General features: G+C 40.9%; 1 protein-coding gene across 7 annotated transcripts in view; it reads right to left on the bottom strand.

The window, feature by feature from the left end:
* ralgapa1 (Ral GTPase activating protein catalytic subunit alpha 1) overlaps positions 1 to 18,135 on the bottom strand; it is an 83,030-nt gene that overhangs the window by 43,441 nt on the left and 21,454 nt on the right. For all 7 annotated transcript variants that reach the window (XM_080293822.1, XM_026152975.2, XM_080293824.1 and 4 more), the window contains 18 exons: positions 15,729 to 15,853; positions 15,412 to 15,649; positions 14,855 to 15,049; positions 13,061 to 13,231; positions 12,734 to 12,927; positions 12,554 to 12,652; positions 12,317 to 12,472; positions 11,924 to 12,052; positions 11,705 to 11,830; positions 10,100 to 10,158; positions 7,918 to 8,026; positions 4,717 to 4,827; positions 4,422 to 4,490; positions 4,199 to 4,336; positions 3,298 to 3,481; positions 1,166 to 1,284; positions 927 to 1,046; positions 49 to 691 (listed from right to left, as the gene is read on the bottom strand). In XM_080293822.1, coding sequence (XP_080149948.1) covers positions 49 to 691; positions 927 to 1,046; positions 1,166 to 1,284; positions 3,298 to 3,481; positions 4,199 to 4,336; positions 4,422 to 4,490; positions 4,717 to 4,827; positions 7,918 to 8,026; positions 10,100 to 10,158; positions 11,705 to 11,830; positions 11,924 to 12,052; positions 12,317 to 12,472; positions 12,554 to 12,652; positions 12,734 to 12,927; positions 13,061 to 13,231; positions 14,855 to 15,049; positions 15,412 to 15,649; positions 15,729 to 15,853 — 2,985 coding nt within the window. The remainder of the gene's footprint in view (positions 1 to 48; positions 692 to 926; positions 1,047 to 1,165; positions 1,285 to 3,297; positions 3,482 to 4,198; positions 4,337 to 4,421; positions 4,491 to 4,716; positions 4,828 to 7,917; positions 8,027 to 10,099; positions 10,159 to 11,704; positions 11,831 to 11,923; positions 12,053 to 12,316; positions 12,473 to 12,553; positions 12,653 to 12,733; positions 12,928 to 13,060; positions 13,232 to 14,854; positions 15,050 to 15,411; positions 15,650 to 15,728; positions 15,854 to 18,135) is intronic.

The raw sequence follows: 18,135 nt of genomic DNA, 5'->3' as shown, positions 1-18,135 counted from the left end.
ACTTAGGAATGTGCTGAACAGCTGTAGAGTTCAGATTAAAGAAAATACCAGCTCTCTGCAGACACTCAGGACTCGAGTATCCCAGATACTGCAGCATTTCATCCAGTGCATCATCTCCTTCTCTCAGTGAGTCCCACGCTGGCACCGCCTCCCGACACACGCGTTTAGCCAATGGCGGAGCCAGATGCTGCTCTAAACTCGACTTTGCTGGATCTGCCTCACTATCCATTCGATGTTCATCTTTCTCCTCCTCCTCCTCTTCTTCTTCCCTTTCAAATCCACCTCCACCATCTCTCTGATCTTCTTTCTCCCCCTCACTTGCTTTCCTCTCCTCTGCTTCCTCCTCTCCCTCTCCCTGATACTCCTGCCTGTCACCATCCGTTCTCACTCCCTCCTCTGCCCCCCTCTCCTCTTGCCCGTCCTCTTCGCCATCTTCTCTTTTCGCTCCCATCTTTTTCAGCAGACCTCCTGGTGGGGTGCGTAAATGAAGATTTGTAGTGTGAGGTGACTGCGTGTGTGTTAAAAGTGTGTGCGCTGGACTGTTAGGAGAACATGGCGGAGGCCCATAGAGGACGGCGGAGTCCCACGAGTGTTTTCCAGCTACATCTCGGATGATGACGCGAACACAAGCGGGAGCAGAGGACAAACCAGCCGTCATTCCGCCTCCTGGCACACCGGACTCTGATCGGATCTGGGAAATAGCGGCAGAAGAAGCAAAAAATAAAATAAAATAGTAAAGAAATCACAAAATAAATATTTTATATTATTTAAAGATTGTTTCCCCACTAATGTGTTAATAATATAATAAATGCAGTAGTCATCATTTGTATTCCAGGTGTAAAAGTAATTATTCAAGTAATAAATTCATGTACGTTTAACCCTGACAAATACACTTAGAAGCAAGTGGAACATTTATGAAGATTTACCTGAAGCACAGACAGCAGCGTGGATCCATTCAGAACCAGGAACTGCAGGTTTGGTGAATGGAAAAGTTCTGGCCCAAGATCTGCACTCTCACAGAACGGGTTGTCCTGGTTTTCACACACCTGCAAAACATGACGTTATATTTACTACAGCAGCAAAATAACAACAGCTTTCAACATTTCGCAGAGTCACCTCCCTTTAACATAACTTAGTTAACCCACCAAACTCAAAGTAACAGTACCTGACTGGACAGAGTAGCGGGGCCTCCGGACATGGGATAATGTCCCAGATGGTTTACCAGGTGGGTAATAACTGTTCTGGCTGCAATGGAGACGAGGCCATGCTGAATACGGCTACGAACTGCAGAGAGAATACAGATGATAAAAGATATAGTAAGGAGGTAGCAGATCGTCATTTCATCACCTATAATGAAAAATAAAAATAAGGGATTGGACTGTCAGGATTTAGAAAGTAAACTGTAAGACAAAGGTGTTATTGCTCTGGAGAAAATTTAAAGGGAAGCGGCAGCAGGTGGGGTGGGGGGGTTAAGCAATAGCAATGCCGAATTATATTTATGGTTTTTGGAAATCATAAAGAAACTGCTTGGTATCATCGCAGAAACAACACACTGAGTATTAGTAATTAGAAATTCTATTAAATGTAAGTCAATGCATATACCATTAATACAAATATAATTCATTGTTGTTACACTTTAATACATTTAGAGATGAACCATTAAAACAACAATACATTGAATAGTTTTATTACTTAAAATGAGAAACAAGTAAGGCTGTTTACTGTGAGAACACTGATCCAATGTTCTTTAGAGAATATAATATAAAATATATATACAAAAATTTAGCTCATTTTAAAATAAGAAAATAAAATAAAATATTAAAGCAAGAACAAAGTCCATCCCAGATGATGTACAAAAAGCTTAAAGATATATTTCTGTTATAAGGGTTAATTATGGATCGGTGCTGATATAAATATAAAAATATATATTTAGCTTTTGGTTGTCAAAAGATAGATTTTATTGATGTTTAGAAGAGTTCATGCTTGTTTCTGTTCCTCATACAAGACTGAAGACTAGAGGGGCACAGAGGCTTTCAGGCTGTGGCAGCAGGGCTCTGGATCAGTTTGCCACTCCAGCTCTGTTAAGCTGACTCTGTAGAGTCTTTAAAACAAAACATTTTTTCAGGCCTTCTGCTGAAATTGTTTTGTTATTTATGTTTATTTTAATTCTATTTTCATATCAATTGTGTTTTAAGCATTTTTGGGGCTTGTCTGTGAAAAGCACTATATAAATAAACTTTAATCACTTTGCAGAGAGTGTTGCCTTTGGCTGACCCTCTTCAGTCTCTATTCATTACACACACAGCAGGCTTTATATCTACTGTTTACTCTCTGATTAATGTGCGCTGATTGAATAAAAATAAACTAATTTTCTCTCATTATCTTTTAGCAGAGGTTTAGCAAAGTAATTCTTCTGCATTGCAGCCTTCTATAGGGCTGATTGGACTGGAGTGTTACTGCAGAGAGGCGAGTAGCATCCACCGATAAAATAAACAACAAAAGTGTTAAACCTGGAGTTTCACAGTGACAGAAAAAGTGTGAAGGGTACTCTGACTTGTTCTTTAGTTTACAAGTTAACTTAAGGAATCACTGTAGAAACTAGGAGAAAGTACAAGCACACTTTCAGCTTGTACATAGTTTGCACCATGCTGAGAAGAAGCCAATGCCATCACACATTGTGCTGCCAGCCGATCCTGGTTAATCAACATCATTACACACACACTGTGAAACACACACGCGCGCACGCTTTACGGCAACTCCTTATTGACAGGCTGTGCACAGAGTACAGATATGTATTGACCAGATTTTCAATGACTCCCTGAACCTCGTAGGGTGCTCTAAAAGAGGCAGACAAGGCAAAGGGAAGCAAAAATAAATGATAAATGAAGCCAGCAGAATGTAATAGAAGTGAGAGGAACATTAGCAGAAAATAGTCTTAGGATATTAAAAGAATAAAAAACGGAATTGTGTAAGTGAAGATTAGTGGTTAGACGAGAGAAGACAGGAGAAGAGAAGCATGGCCTTTCGGGCTACTCCAGTCATTAAACTAGACAGAGTCCTAGTGAACCACAGCAGGAGATGATATATACTCCGACACAGATGCAGACAGGTGTGTACACATGTAAAGACTAAACCAAAAGTTTTGCAGAGACCTTGGTGTCATAGTGTAAAGATTTTCTATATGCATCTGGACCAACGCACCACATTGCATGGATTATTAAAGCGACAAGAGGAAAAAACAGAAACGTAATAGGTGTTAATCGCGGAGCAGTGCATTTCCACTGCTTGATGCATTACCTTCGGTGACTGGCTGCAGTTTGCTGGATCGCTCAGAGTCCGGACTGTGTAGCGGTTCTGGTTCTCGGAGGTTCTCTAAAGGCAAGAACGGGTCGTAGTCTGGACTCAACAGGTCCGACAGTTGCAGCGGGAAATACTTGGGATTGCTGAAAGACTGTGCCCCATACACACAGCCATGTAATACCTGGACACATTTTTAAAAGAAAAAAGCAGATGAGTGGATTCATTTGTGTATCGTTTACAGCTCCAGTTGAGCCAAACTGGCCTAATACTGACATATATGCAGTGGCGGTCCTAGCCTATTTGTAAATTTTAAATTGTTATTGATCCCTTTACCCCCAGTCCTAAAGTGTATATTTATTTTCTTACTCTTCTTATATATATTGTTTGTTTACTTGCACTGCTGTAACTGGAGCCTCGTCGTTTCGTCTCTCTATGTACTGGACTGTATGTAGCGGAGATGACAATAAAGTTTACTTCGACTTCAGCAGCGAGAAGGTGCACCGAGCAAATTACAAGTCTGTATCATGATGTCTGGTGTTTTCGTGTTTGTTGGTTTGTTTTTATTTTGTTTACTTTGCGAGTTGGTTATTAGATGCTGCTCCAGCCGGTCAGAAAATCCCCCGCCCTCTCCTCTCTGCGCCGCAAGCAGCAGGCGCACCTCGCAAACGAAGGGTGTCCTTACTCCCAGCAAATGGGCGATAGAAAACCGATCGGTGCCTGTACCATTCCCAATATGCGCTGGCTGACGTTGGAGCAGCATGAGTACGAGCATTTTATTTTTATTTTTATTTTTTTTGCAGAGGCCCGTGATGCCGCCCCCCCACCACGATACCGCCCGTGTCGCCCGTATCTAAAACCGCTACTGCATATGACAGTGAATATAAACACAAGCATATACCTTATAAATACAGCTGAGGAGCGTTTTGGTAGGCTGGTCCCTCTCTGGGGGGCTTCGTGTTTGCACAGGCTGAAGAAGAGTCTTTGGAGGCAGTGCCATCACCCAATCCAACAGACACAACAGGAGGGAAACTACCAGCTGCAACACACAAGTACAATTTTTAAAAACTAACAATCCAGCGAGTTTTTAAAAAAGTGTTGTTAAGTGAATGTGAGCAGCTTACCCTTTTATCCAGTTCATGAGGTGAAGACTCAGTAGTAGGCAGCAAGTATGTGATGGTGGCAATCAAAATCTGAAAGAAGAGAGTAAGATTAAAATGAGCATAAATCCCTCAGCCACAGTTTTTAAAACCTCTATAAAAAATTTGTTAATGTCTACCAGCACTGTGAGGCCTTGGCTTTACACAGCATGACTTCAGTCATTACGATGTTATAGCAAAGCAATAGCGGTCTTAACCAATATTCAGAAATATTAAAATATTAATGTTGCTCAAATGTTCTCTGTATTTTATGTCTCACCTCTACGATCTTCTTTGGAGTGTCGGGTGGGAATTTCTGCAGATGATCAACGTAACTGATCAGAAGGTGCAGGATGTCTGACGCCACCAGCGCTACACTCTTATTGGGGTACTGAGGGACAGAGGAGAAAAAACATTGATGTTAATTCACCGGTCTGGGTTAAATTCATACACACATTCATTTTTAGCAAAATCCATCTGTATCAGTTATCAAACATCTGTCACTGGCACGTCTTGTATTTCACAAAGCCATAATGAGGTTGCTTGTTAATACCAAATCCTATTTCAGGCCAAATTATTTTGAACCTTCTCTCTAGGAAGTGAACATGTCCAGGAAAGAGGATGAATGGTTCCACAGGACCGTTAGAAGGATTAAACAAGTAGCTTGCGCATTTTTTCTAAGCTATTAAAACTTTGGCTTAAATTAGTCAACAAAAATATAAAATATAAAAAAATGATATGAAGTCAGTAAATTATTAGTCTAAATATCATATAATAAATCATCTATTTTTATTATCTCTAAAGCTTCTCTTTGAGTTGCCTGCCAGTCTAAAAACACACATTCTCCTTCACATATTGGCACTGTTCAAATTAATACTGGCAGGTATCATATCTTATCTGTCACAACTAACACATCAGTTATCCATGCTGAAATCCCACAGATAGTATTTGCTATACTTCTTTAAGGTTAACAAGGTGTTTACAGCATAATAAGTACAAAGAAAGAGAATTTACAGATTAGTCGGGCTGTAATGAGGATCACGGACGACAAGGCAAAAAATGCTTACAGATGAAAGGCAAAGAGAACAGCAGGAAGAGCATGGAAATATGACAATCCCTCAAGCTTTGTGTGTGTGTGTGTGTGTGTGTGTGTGTGTGTGTGTCACAAAGCCAATGGCTGGAGCTACTGGCTGCTGGTATGAAGGCAAGAGATTCAAAAGTGGACAAGATGTGTGTATACATGCAATAGTGTGTGTGTGCGAGAGACACAGCTTGCAGCATTCCCTCTGGATTAGTCTCCTATCTGAAGAAGGACCAAACATATTGACAGTCCAGGGTTTGCTCCCAGGAGTGAGTGAATGCGAGTGTGAGTGTGTGTGTGAGTGTGTGAGTGTGAGTGTGTGTGTGTGTGTGTGAGTGAGTGATGGGTCGTTGGCTGCCGATACACGAGCAAGGGATTCCAAGGTGGAAAAGGTATGTGTGTGTGAGTGTGTGTGTTTGGCTTTAGATGACAGTAAATGTTGGGCCGTATTATTGTGATCCACAGGCCTCCCAGTCTGAAACACACTAAGCCCACTACGGAAATTTCACCAACACTCATCTCCAACAGCGTTTTCCATCGTACTTTGGCTGCTCAAAGGACAACATGTTAAACACACCCTCCATCTAATCCTCCAGTATTAACTCTATACTTTGGTCTGCTTACCTTATCTATAACTCTGAATTTAAAGCTGCATGTTTCTGGCATTGGACAAAAATGCATTATAACCTTTTATTTGTATAGTGCTTTACTTAGTCCCTTAAGGAACCCAAAACGCTTTACACTATATTCAGTCATCCACCCATTCACACACTGGTGATGGCAAGCTACATTGTAGCCACAGCTGCCCTGGGGCGCACTGACAGAGGCGAGGCTGCCAGACACTGGCGCCACCGGGCCCTCTGACCACCACCAGTAGGCAACGGGTGAAGTGTCTTGCCCAAGGACACAACTACCGAGACTGTCGGAGCCGGGGCTCGAACCGGCAACCTTCCGATTACAAGACGAACTCCCAACTCTTGAGCCACAATCGCCCCAAATAAATTCCCCTGATTCTAATAAATTAGAATACCCAGAACTATTTTTAGATGTCGAGTAAAAGGAGTCTTAAGGCTCATTAGAGGTGCATGTGTTAACCTTCTCGTGAAGTCACAAAAGTAAGTAAGAAGGGAGAAATTGAAATCTGTGGCACACAGCAAGGTGACACTAAAGAAAAAACCCAGAAAGCGATGTTTGTTTACATCAGAAATCAACTTCCGCCAATTCTTAAAAGTTAGATAATTCTGTCAATGTCAAAACGATTACCTTATTTAGTGAAGATCTACAGTGAATTTTAATCAGACTGAAAAAAAATCTTGCACAGGTTAACATGGCTACCTTAAAATCAACTGATAAAGAAACAGTCATGCAGGAATAGAGATCCCTGCATCCACAGTTGGCAAAAAAAAAGTGTTGCTTCTCTTGAAACGTGTCAGTTGCAGTGGTAAGACACATTTTTACTTTGAAAGCGAAGGTACTTAATTTCTAGTTTCCATTGCAGTTTTATTGCCACTCAGCCACTAGTTTGCAACCTCTTTGCAATCATCTCACAGCGACTGCCAACAACCTCCATGGGAATACACATTCTCACCAGGGCCTCGCTAACTGGTCTCTATGTTTATGTGTCTTTGTTGCTAATTTTTATTCTCTTTAATGAAGTACACTCATGTATCCATACTTGTCTAGTGGGAAGGGTATAGAACAGAGAGGAGTGAGAGGCATGATGACAGCGACCCTTTAATTTTTATAACCGACACATTTTACAGGATTTTACATAGGAGTTTCCTATCAAAGGCTATCTTAACAACAACAGGAATATATCAACAAAGATACCAGTTCTATAGTTTGGATTGGCAATCCGGCTGCAGCCAATCATTTTCAGGGTTCACAAAGTATTAAATAGGATTCACATTCAGATGTAGAGAAGGGATCATTGAAAATGTGTCTGTCTTAAAAAAAAAGAAAGAAAAGGATAAAGAACAGACGTACATTCTCTCATACACTACATTAAATTTATTTGTCTATGTAAGTGGTCTGCACTATACCATGGCTTGCCTCATGGAAACAGTATGATAGACTTTCAGCCTAAAAAGGAGCAGATGTTTTGGCACTAGTGTGTTGAGCAGATCTGTGCAACATGCGGCCAGTCTGCTATGCCTTTGAATCAGAGTCACTGCTTTGGTCTTATTTCACTGGACCACAGTCAGAAACTGAGAGATCCATGGTCAATGGGGACAAAGTGTGAGAACAGACAACTATAACACAACTCATAATGCGATCAGACTGGTCTGACATTTCAGTCTTAATGAGTCACAGTTCAAATATAAAATTTAGGTTGCTTTTTGGAAGTCCAGCTGAACAGAACTTAATTGCCATTTATAGATGTACTGAGGTGTAACTGACCTTCAAGGTAACACAGATCACATTGAGAGCATCTTTAATCTGTGGATGTTGAGTCCCGTGGGCCAGCTCCTCACACAGCCATATCCCCAGACTGCACAAAGCCACACACCTAACAAAAAACAGCACAGTGTGAGCAAGCAGTTTTGCAATAAAGGCCTCTACAGGGAGTGCAGAATTATTAGGCAAGTTGTATTTTTGAGGAATAATGTTATTATTGAACAACAACCATGTTCTCAATGAACCCAAAAAACTCATTAATATCAAAGCTGAATGTTTTTGGAAGTAGTTTTTAGGGATAGCTCAGTAGGTAAAGTGGTTGCCCCATGATCGGAAGGTCGGCGGTTCGAATCCACTTAACGGCTACCCTGAGGTACCCCTGAGCAAGGTACCGTCCCTACACACTGCTCCCCGGGCGCCTGCTTAGTGGGCTGCCCACTGCTTCACTGAGTGAATGGGTCAAATGCAGAGAAAAACAAGTAATTTCCCCATGGGGATCAATAAAGTATCCATTATTATTATTATTATTAGTTTGTTTTTAGTTTTAGCTATTTTAGGGGGATATCTGTGTGTGCAGGTGACTATTACTGTGCATAATTATTAGGCAACTTAACAAAAAACAAATATATACCCATTTCAATTATTTATTTTTACCAGTGAAACCAATATAACATCTCCACATTCACAAATATACATTTCTGACATTCAAAAACAAAACAAAAACAAATCAGCGACCAATATAGCCACCTTTCTTTGCAAGGACACTCAAAAGCCTGCCATCCATGGATTCTGTCAGTGTTTTGATCTGTTCACCATCAACATTGCGTGCAGCAGCAACCACAGCCTCCCAGACACTGTTCAGAGAGGTGTACTGTTTTCCCTCCTTGGAAATCTCACATTTGATGATGGACCACAGGTTCTCAATGGGGTTCAGATCAGGTGAACAAGGAGGCCATGTCATTAGTTTTTCTTCTTGTATACCCTTTCTTGCCAGCCACACTGTGGAGTACTTGGACGCGTGTGATGGAGCATTGTCCTGCATGAAAATCATGTTTTTCTTGAAGGATGCAGACTTCTTCCTGTACCACCGCTTGAAGAAGGTGTCTTCCAGAAACTGGCAGTAGGACTGGGAGTTGAGCTTGACTCCATCCTCGACCCGAAAAGGCCCCACAAGCTCATCTTTGATGATACCAGCCCAAACCAGTACTCCACCTCCACCTTGCTGGCGTCTGAGTCGGACTGGAGCTCTCTGCCCTTTACCAATCCAGCCACGGGCCCATCCATCTGGCCCATCAAGACTCACTCTCATTTCATCAGTCCATAAAACCTTAGAAAAACCAGTCTTGAGATATTTCTTGGCCCAGTCTTGACGTTTCAGCTTGTGTGTCTTGTTCAGTGGTGGTCGTCTTTCAGCCTTTCTTACCTTGGCCATGTCTCTGAGTATTGCACACCTTGTGCTTTTGGGCACTCCAGTGATATTGCAGCTCTGAAATATGGCCAAACTGGTGGCAAGTGGCATCTTGGCAGCTGCACGCTTGACTTTTCTCAGTTCATGGGCAGTTATTTTGCGCCTTGGTTTTTCCACACGCTTCTTGAGACCCTGTTGACTATTTTGAATGAAACGCTTGATTGTTCGATGATCACGCTTCAGAAGCTTTGCAATTTTGAGACTGCTGCATCCCTCTGCAAGATATCTCACTATTTTTGACTTTTCTGAGCCTGTCAAGTCCTTCTTTTGACCCATTTTGCCAAAGGAAAGGACGTTGCCTAATAATTATGCACACCTAATATAGGGTGTTGATGTCATTAGACCACACCCCTTCTCATTACAGAGATGCACATCACCTAATATGCTTAATTGGTAGTAGGCTTTCGAGCCTATACAGCTTGGAGTAAGACAACATGCATGAAGAGGATGATGTGGACAAAATACTCATTTGCCTAATAATTCTGCACTCCCTGTATAAATGCAGTTTATCGGAATCACTGCATATATTAATTTTACACACAGGAACCAGCATAAAATAAAGAAATACTCGCCAACGGTGAGCACAAACAGATGTGGTTACATACTTAAGGAATTTATTAACAAATGATAACTTTAGGTAACCTGGGGCACCTGCGCAACACTGTAAAAAATAAATAAATAAATAAAATAAATAAATAAACTTTATAAACCCTTTACCTAGCAGGAGCAGAGGGTTCATCCCTGGCAGAGGTCAGGATGGTTTTGACGATATGCTCCTTAAAAAAAGAAAACAACAAAAAAACAAAAACATACAGCACATGAGTTTTCAATAGCAATATATCAGCTGACCACTAGTATTGTTATTATAGGCATTAATATAAAAAGTCTTGTTACAGAACTCAGATCAAAATACTGATGATGATAATAATTGGGATTATGATTTTTGCCATAATTGAGTAGCCCTTAAAGGTGTGTATAATAAATAATAAACAGACTGCATCCTTAAAATGGACCTATTAGAGTAGCTTTGCATGATTCACTGTTCAAAATAATCCTTCTCCATCTTACACAAGGCCTCGATGTAGTCCTTGAGTTTGTCCAGTATCTGAAACAAGCCATTTTAGTTAATTTCCCCCTCCCTTTAAGCTAACCTCATTATTTGGCAATGTTTGATATGAGCATCCATCATTTCAACACTATTTATATGTCAGAAAATGAGGACAAGCTTAATAGTTCCCAGTCAGACAAACAGGAAACAGATTCAAGGAACTACACCGTGTGGTGTTAATGCATATCGTAGACAGATATGCTGGACTAAATATGGACACATAGTCACAGTTTAAACAGGTCAACACACACCCCAGACACGTTCACACACTCCCTGGTCTTGTCCCTCTGGTCAGTGTTAATGACCGCTTAGTGATTCAAAACAAGCTTCTGCCACATAAGAAAGCAGTGAGTGAGCCTGAGGCGCTGCCACGCATGGCATTAGCAGTTTACATGGCACCAACAACAATAACAACATCACTCCCATCGCCCTTAGCTCAAACAAGAATGGTTGATGAGACATTAGCCTATTAGTTTGCTTTCGAGATCCCCTATGGACAGTCGATGTTTGAACTGACCTGGATTACAAACAATGTAGATAAACTTTTTGAGCTTTTGATGTGTGAGTTGGAAAAAAAAAAAAAAACTAACACATTTTCAGACCTGTCAGTTTAACTGTATTGTCCTGCTTTTCCCCGAACTTACAGGAAGATTAAAGTAATTTCTTTTAAAAAAAAAAATTATTTTCTCAATATTTTATTGCGGTGTATTGTAATACTCTCCCAGAGAAGTGCATATGAGGTATGATGAACAGTTTATCCACTGTGAATACACTGAACCAGGCTGCGCTGCATATCATTTGCAGAAAGGATGCTGCAAAATTAAAAAAGAAGAATTTTCTGTGCAGTTGTAACTGCTAGGATGGCTATAATTCCCTATTATCCAAACAAGGGGAGCCTCTGGTGAAGAATAATTTCAGCCACCTAAATACACTGCTACTGAAAATATTCCATAAACTACATTTACATACATTAGAAGGACAGCTCAGGCTGGAGATAAGGTTAAGGTTGAGATAGTTTGGACATGTGCACAGGAGGGATAGTGGATTTACTGAACAAAGGAAGTTGAATATGGAGCTCCCAGGCAGGAGGAAAAGAAAAAGACTTAAGAGAAGATTCATGGATGTAGTGAAGGAGGACATGCAGAGAGTTGTTGTGATAGGGGAGGATACTAGGGATAAGGTAAGGTGGAAGATGATGATCGGCATTCGCGTACCTTGACATCAGGGAACTTGGTAAGTACCACGTCAGCTGTGGTGGGGTGGAGAGCAGGAAGCTCCCCGTAAAAGTTGGGAAAGCACACCAGAGATCCGAGAAGAATCTGTGCTTCAACTCTTGGAGCCTTTGGAAAATAAAACTTGTTAGGAGGACAGGAATGAAAGAATCAGCTCCTGTAAAGCTGGAAACCAACATTGCAAATGGGAGGATTTCTTACATTGAGTGATGAGCAGGCAGTGACTCTAGAAGCTGCGATGATGAAATCCAGGATCAGCATGGTGGCTCCAGGTAGACCGATACTAAAGAACCTGGGACTACAGTGTTTGATGATGGTGTTCACAATGTCCTGTAAAAGTAATACAGGTTTTTTTTTTAAACATTTAGCTTCAAAGGTGCATTCACAGTAGCACAGCATGTTTGCCTGCATGACTATCTTTTCTCCCCATTTCCCTGCTTTCCTGCACTTACTCTGTGCTTAAAGAGCTGGATTTGAGTATTTAACATTAAAAAATGTTTTATTAACAGCTGCAAGATTAAAGAAATCTGTAAAATATAAAATATGCTGTTTGTTCATATATTATGTTCAAGTATAAATTTGAGACCACTCTACCTGGTCTTGGTGGAGAAGTCCTTGATGCATGATGTTATAGAAGTGTGTCAGATAGTCTGTGTTTGGTGAAACGTCTTGCCGTCTCTTCATGATCCTACAAATCAGCTTGTAGGCGTGAAGTTTCCCCTGCTTGTAACGCTCTGTCAGCATGGTGGCCTAAAGAGAAAAGATTGCTTAACTAACACTGAAACACATGTTATGTTATAACCCTTATTGTTACCTCTCTATCACACATACCTTAAAGAGCCAAGGGGTGAGGATTCTCAGGGGTGGGATCAGAACAGGGGGTGGGGGAGACGACTGGTTATCCAGAGAAATGCCCAAATTATCCCTGATCTGCAAACAGAAAAGCTCGTCATTGGAGAACATGTTCACTGACACAGGAGTTGCGGGTTCACTGTATGTCTCAATTCTCACCTTGGCCAGGTTTTGCCAAAGTTCACACAGGTAGTCAAAGACCTGAGCGTGGATTTCTGGGTCCTTGATGCTGTTCACATCTCCCAGGATACCCAGCATCCTTCGCCACATTACCGTGGCAACATCTGCGTGCCATCCGGTCAGAGAGCCGCCCGCCATCACGCTACAGTCCTCACTGGGGAACTCACTCGTTTCTGGAATTAATGAGTCAATGAGAACATGACTGAGTCATCCTACAAAGTATTTCATATTCACAAACATGATTAAAGTACTACACTTTGTATGAACAGGAAAAAGCATCTCAAAGTGAATGCCTCTGAGTATTACCCAGGTCATCGGGGGTCTGTAAGACAGAGTTGTGGAGTTTCTGGTCCAGCTGTAAATGGGTGTGGGAGTGGGAATGCGTGTGCTCAGTGTGCTCTGCTGTCAAAGTGGCAGGAGAAGGAGTCTGGGAACGAGAGCCCCCGAGTGAATGCATGGGTGATGCACTCTCCGAACCTGGGAAAGAATACAGAAAACATCAACTCCTGATAAGGCAACGGGAGGATGAGATTCATGCTTTATGGTGGAATGTGAGGCTGAGAGGTGGTTTTTATTCTGACTTATATCAAAGAAGGACACTTAAAACCTAAGTGCTAAGTGGATAGTAAAAAACGTCATTTTAAAGATCACATAGAAAACCAAGACAATCAGAAAAATACTTTCTTATGATAGTTTAGTCCATTTTTCTCTTTGTTCTGGATCACACTAATGTGATTTATAAGCATGTTATTTGCTTCAGCTATTATGTATTTTATTATACTACTCTCATGCTTTTTATTGACACTCATCACTGTGATATTTTTAAAAAAAAATCCTGAAAACATGATAGATGTTCTTGTTAATCAATAACAAAAGACTGCATTCAAAGTATCTGTTGATCTTGTACCTTCAAGAGTATTTCTAAAAAGGTTTACTCGACTGGGTTTCTTTTGCAGAGTGCCTATCATTGTTTGGGTCCTTTTACATCATTTTAAATGGATATTCAACATTGTGGTAAATGAGAGCCTGCACTCAAATTTCATATAAAATGTTCTTAGGGATGCACATCGCTGTAGAGAGGTGGTAAAGTAAAAAACGGGCTTAAATTTAAAAAAAAAAGGTGATATTCTATTCAGAGTAGGGCTGCTTGATTACAACAAAAGGCATGATCACTTAGTTATTTAAAGTTGTAATCTTGATTAGTTAATATCTAACAGGGATTCATAAATCCAGTAGGGAGTTAGGGCAACTGCTGTTCTGAAGATTCAACCACTGGATGTCTGCAGGTGCGGGGAGATGAGCTGGTGAACAGCAAACTTCACGGCGGCCACAAGATAAACGACAGAGACCTGAATGGGACAGCCGAGCCTTCGAAACTAGACTCTTACAAAGGAAAAGAACGCCCTCGATTCATAACGGAAGAAAAAAACAACACTTTGCAGTATTATTAATGCTTGTATCAATTTTTTGCAGCAAAAATAATGGATAAAAGCATTAATTTTATTCCATCTTATTCTATTATAATAACCACTGGAAGCCGAAATTGAATTTACATTTCTATTAGATGCCCAGTCCTACTTTATCCTTCATTAGTGTTACGAGGATCTGTTTACAAAATAGGTGCTTATCGCAAACACCAACACGAACTGATAAATCTAAGAGGCTACACAGCCTACACACAACCATTTGTTTACTAGATTAAAGTAACCTTGCATAGAAACACTTGATAACCATTGTTAGTTTGTGTGTGTGTGTGTGCTTGCATGATCGACGCAAAGAACCTACATTTCAGATAGACTTAATTTACAACGCGTTTACCAAAAAATTTGATAAACTGTATCAAATGGCTCCTAAATAAACAAATGTTATTTAAGCGTTAAATCAGTGTTACATAAGCGTTATTTATTTCAACTTCTTTTATCTTTATTAGAGTAAATTCTCACAGTTTTTGGGATGTTTTCTGAATATTTGTTATATTTCCCCCCCCCATTTAATCTACTGGGAGATTACGCACTGGGAAAACCCCTTAGATGGCATAAAAACACAGTATTTAAGGGTTCTGGTGAGCAGGCATTGAGCTGAAGTCTGTTATGTCCCTACCTGTAACCGTGACAGTGTGGCTCAGGCTGCTCGTCTCTGAGTCGATGTGAAGTGTCGTCAAACTGGCCACCTCCTGCTCTTCACAGGCCACGCCCCCACCGAGACTGTCCTGATCCAGCGAGCTGCCTCGACCTCCTCCCCCTCCTGCTGCAGATCCAGCTCCCCCTGCAGACGCCTCGGAGCTAAAAGTAAAATCTACAAAAGAAAGAAAAGTCATCATTGCTGTACAGTTGTTGATTTTCCTCTTTTAATTTCAGCAGCCTGACAAACTGTGATGCATTATTTTTAAACACTTCACAAAAACTTCTTCAAAGTTAAACAGAAGATGAGATGGCTTACTCCTACAGATTAATTTACCTTAAAAAAAAGAAACTCAATTTTGTGTTTTTCTGCTTCTCTTGGCAGAAAAAATGATTATTTAATAACATAAAACTATTTTACACGAACTAATAAAAAGTTTTGCTCAAGATAACAGTTTTATACTTTAATATTGTTTTAAAAAGAGGATAAATGTGTGCCGTGCAGCATAAATAAACTGCTCATATCTTGTTCCTTACTATCAAATTTGCAGGTGGAGTACTGAAAGGCATTAAAGGAGTCTGACTGGCTGTCGGAGCTGATGACATCAGAACCGCTGGCACTAGCGGGTGACGTCCACTCAGAGGGAACCCCCGGATCATCGACAGGCCGAAGATCATCTAAGGGTCGCGATCCATCACGACTATGACTGGCCTCCAGGAGCTCTGGCAGATCCCTGGGGACTTCCAGGCTTCCCGGGCTGCTGCCACGGCGACCCTGTGTACAGAGGAGAAAGTGACGCTCGTATCTTCCATCTTATGACACAATCTGAAATTAGCGTGCGTGTTGTACTAACTGAAGTTCCTTTGGCCCTCAGTCTCTCCTGGATAAACTCATCCATGAGGTCAGAGAAGTTTGGGTTGCTGCTTCCAACATCAGTGGAGACTGGACGGGCCTTCTGGACCACCTCCTCTTTATTGGCTACAAACACAAATGCATAATGAGGCACAGAGGTAGACAAGGTTATAATAAACACACACACACACACACACACACACACACACACACACACACACACACACACACACACAGGAATGATAAAAACCAATGAGCATTCACAAGCATAGGGAGCCATATAAGTAAGCAAACACACAAAGACAGACTGTGAAGCCCCTGTCAGACATTGTATACAAAACTATTAACCTGTTAAAGTGACAGCATACACCCATTCAGACATTGTCCCCATCTTCAAACAGGCCAGCTCACTATTCTGATCCTCAACATCATGCAGCTGCTTCACCGGCAAGTCTCTCTTCCAACTCCACAACCCTGAAGTCCAGCTGACAACCGCTCTTAAGGAAATCCAGGAAGAGACTCACTGGAGAGGAAGCTGAATGACATCATTCCCAGGCCAGCCAGCAGGTAGTAAATTTACATACCAGAGCCGAGCCTGGCTGGTTAGCGGCAACTGGACTTTCAAAATAAAATACTTCAATGCACACCTTTAAAGTTATTAAGACGTCTCAAAGTTTTATTTGTTGTGCTGTCCATGATGTTTAAGGTGCATAAATATCCAGTTTTTAGGTAGTTAACAGTTCAAGTCTTTTCTTGAGTTTTCTAATGAAAAAGTGACCAGGATGTGCATTCAGACAGGACTTGCTCAGATGCTGTCACATTTACAGAAAGGAGCAGATGCCTGAGAGGGGCTTGACTGATGCTTACCCACGCAAACAGTTTCAATGATAGAAAACTTAGACATACCAAGAAATAAGGAATTGTGTAACATGACTATCATCAGGTCTGACTTGTTGATAATCTTTGTAAACATCTAAAAATCAAAGATATGGTGACATTTTGTTTTTGATCAGGAAACAGTAATCCCAACATTGCCCACAGAGCATTAAAAGCACCATTTAAAGCACAGTGATCAGATGTTACACTGAAATGTCACAATATCACTAAAACAAACTAGTAACTGGTAAAATTGATGATTTAAGAGCAGTCCTGATGTGTGTGTATACTGTAGGCCTGAATGTTATTTAAAACTGTATTTTTTAAATAAAGAAAAGCCACAATAGCAGGCGCATCAATAACCACCAGGAAAGCAATGCAGGAGTTAATACACACCATGCAGACAGAGCAAGAGAGAGTATCACACTGTTAGCTCCAAACAAGCAGCATACCACAGGCCCACATTAGTGCAGTTATGTTACTATGAGTTATACTGCTGTTAGCTTGGATACAAAAATAGCAACCAAATTATTTACTGCCACATTTAACACAGAATTTACCACCGAACAAGAAAAATTCAAAAGGGAATACCCTGCAGGTACACTTGTACATCACCCAAAGACATCATCTGCTCCACCTCTGCAGTAGGTAACGTAAGCGCAACCATAAAAATTTAAGCAGGATCAGAATACTGTGGCCGTGATAGTACAGAGAGAACTTAAGTAAACTTAATGTTGCTTCTATTGAAGCCTTACAGATATCATTCCTGAATACTCAAAAGCAAAATTAGTGTGTTATTCAGACATGTGCCCTTGCCCAGATGTTAAATAATATTTTACTGTAATGGTTATTTGCCATGACATCACCAATAGCAACACAAAATGGAAGGAAAAAGAAAAGTGTTTTTAGTCTCATTAATGCACCATTAAAGCTAACATATACAATGCATTCCCTATTAGTACCATAAACAAGCTGTGAGCTGACCTTACACAGACTATGCCATCTGACAGACTTGACAACTCATCTCTAGTGGATTTTTTTCACATGTTCAGCCCATTCGGTTGAGTCATTTCAACAATTGCAGTGTGTGTCGTCTGGCACCTGATACCAAAATCACCTCAATAAGATAAGAGCTATGGATGACCTTGTCTCCACTGGATCAACACTCTTAGCGAAGAGATCCAAAAATAAAAACAATTCTGGATATATTACTCTACATGGAGAGTTACCAATGACTCACTGCACTCCAAGCTTTCTCTCACTCATGCTGCAGTTCAGTAAAGTACCAGCTGCTGTGAATGGACAAATACAGTAACAATGATGCAACACACTAGACCTAATAAAGCCCTTTTTTAAGGACTTCAGTGTGGAGAGTTTACAATAACTGCACAAGCTCATTCTAATGGACTCAGTTCAGTCATGCAAATTCTGCACAACCGAACCATAAAAGAGTGTGGTCAAGTGGCGCCACTTGTGCTCATGGATTATGCAAAAGCACCATCAATCTGAGTTTAACCAGCCACAGCATATAA

Source organism: Astatotilapia calliptera, chromosome 19 (genome assembly GCF_964374335.1).
Source record: "Astatotilapia calliptera chromosome 19, fAstCal68.1, whole genome shotgun sequence".
In the NCBI taxonomy this organism is placed as follows: Eukaryota; Metazoa; Chordata; class Actinopteri; order Cichliformes; family Cichlidae; genus Astatotilapia; species Astatotilapia calliptera.
This window is presented reverse-complemented; position numbering and strand designations above follow the sequence as displayed.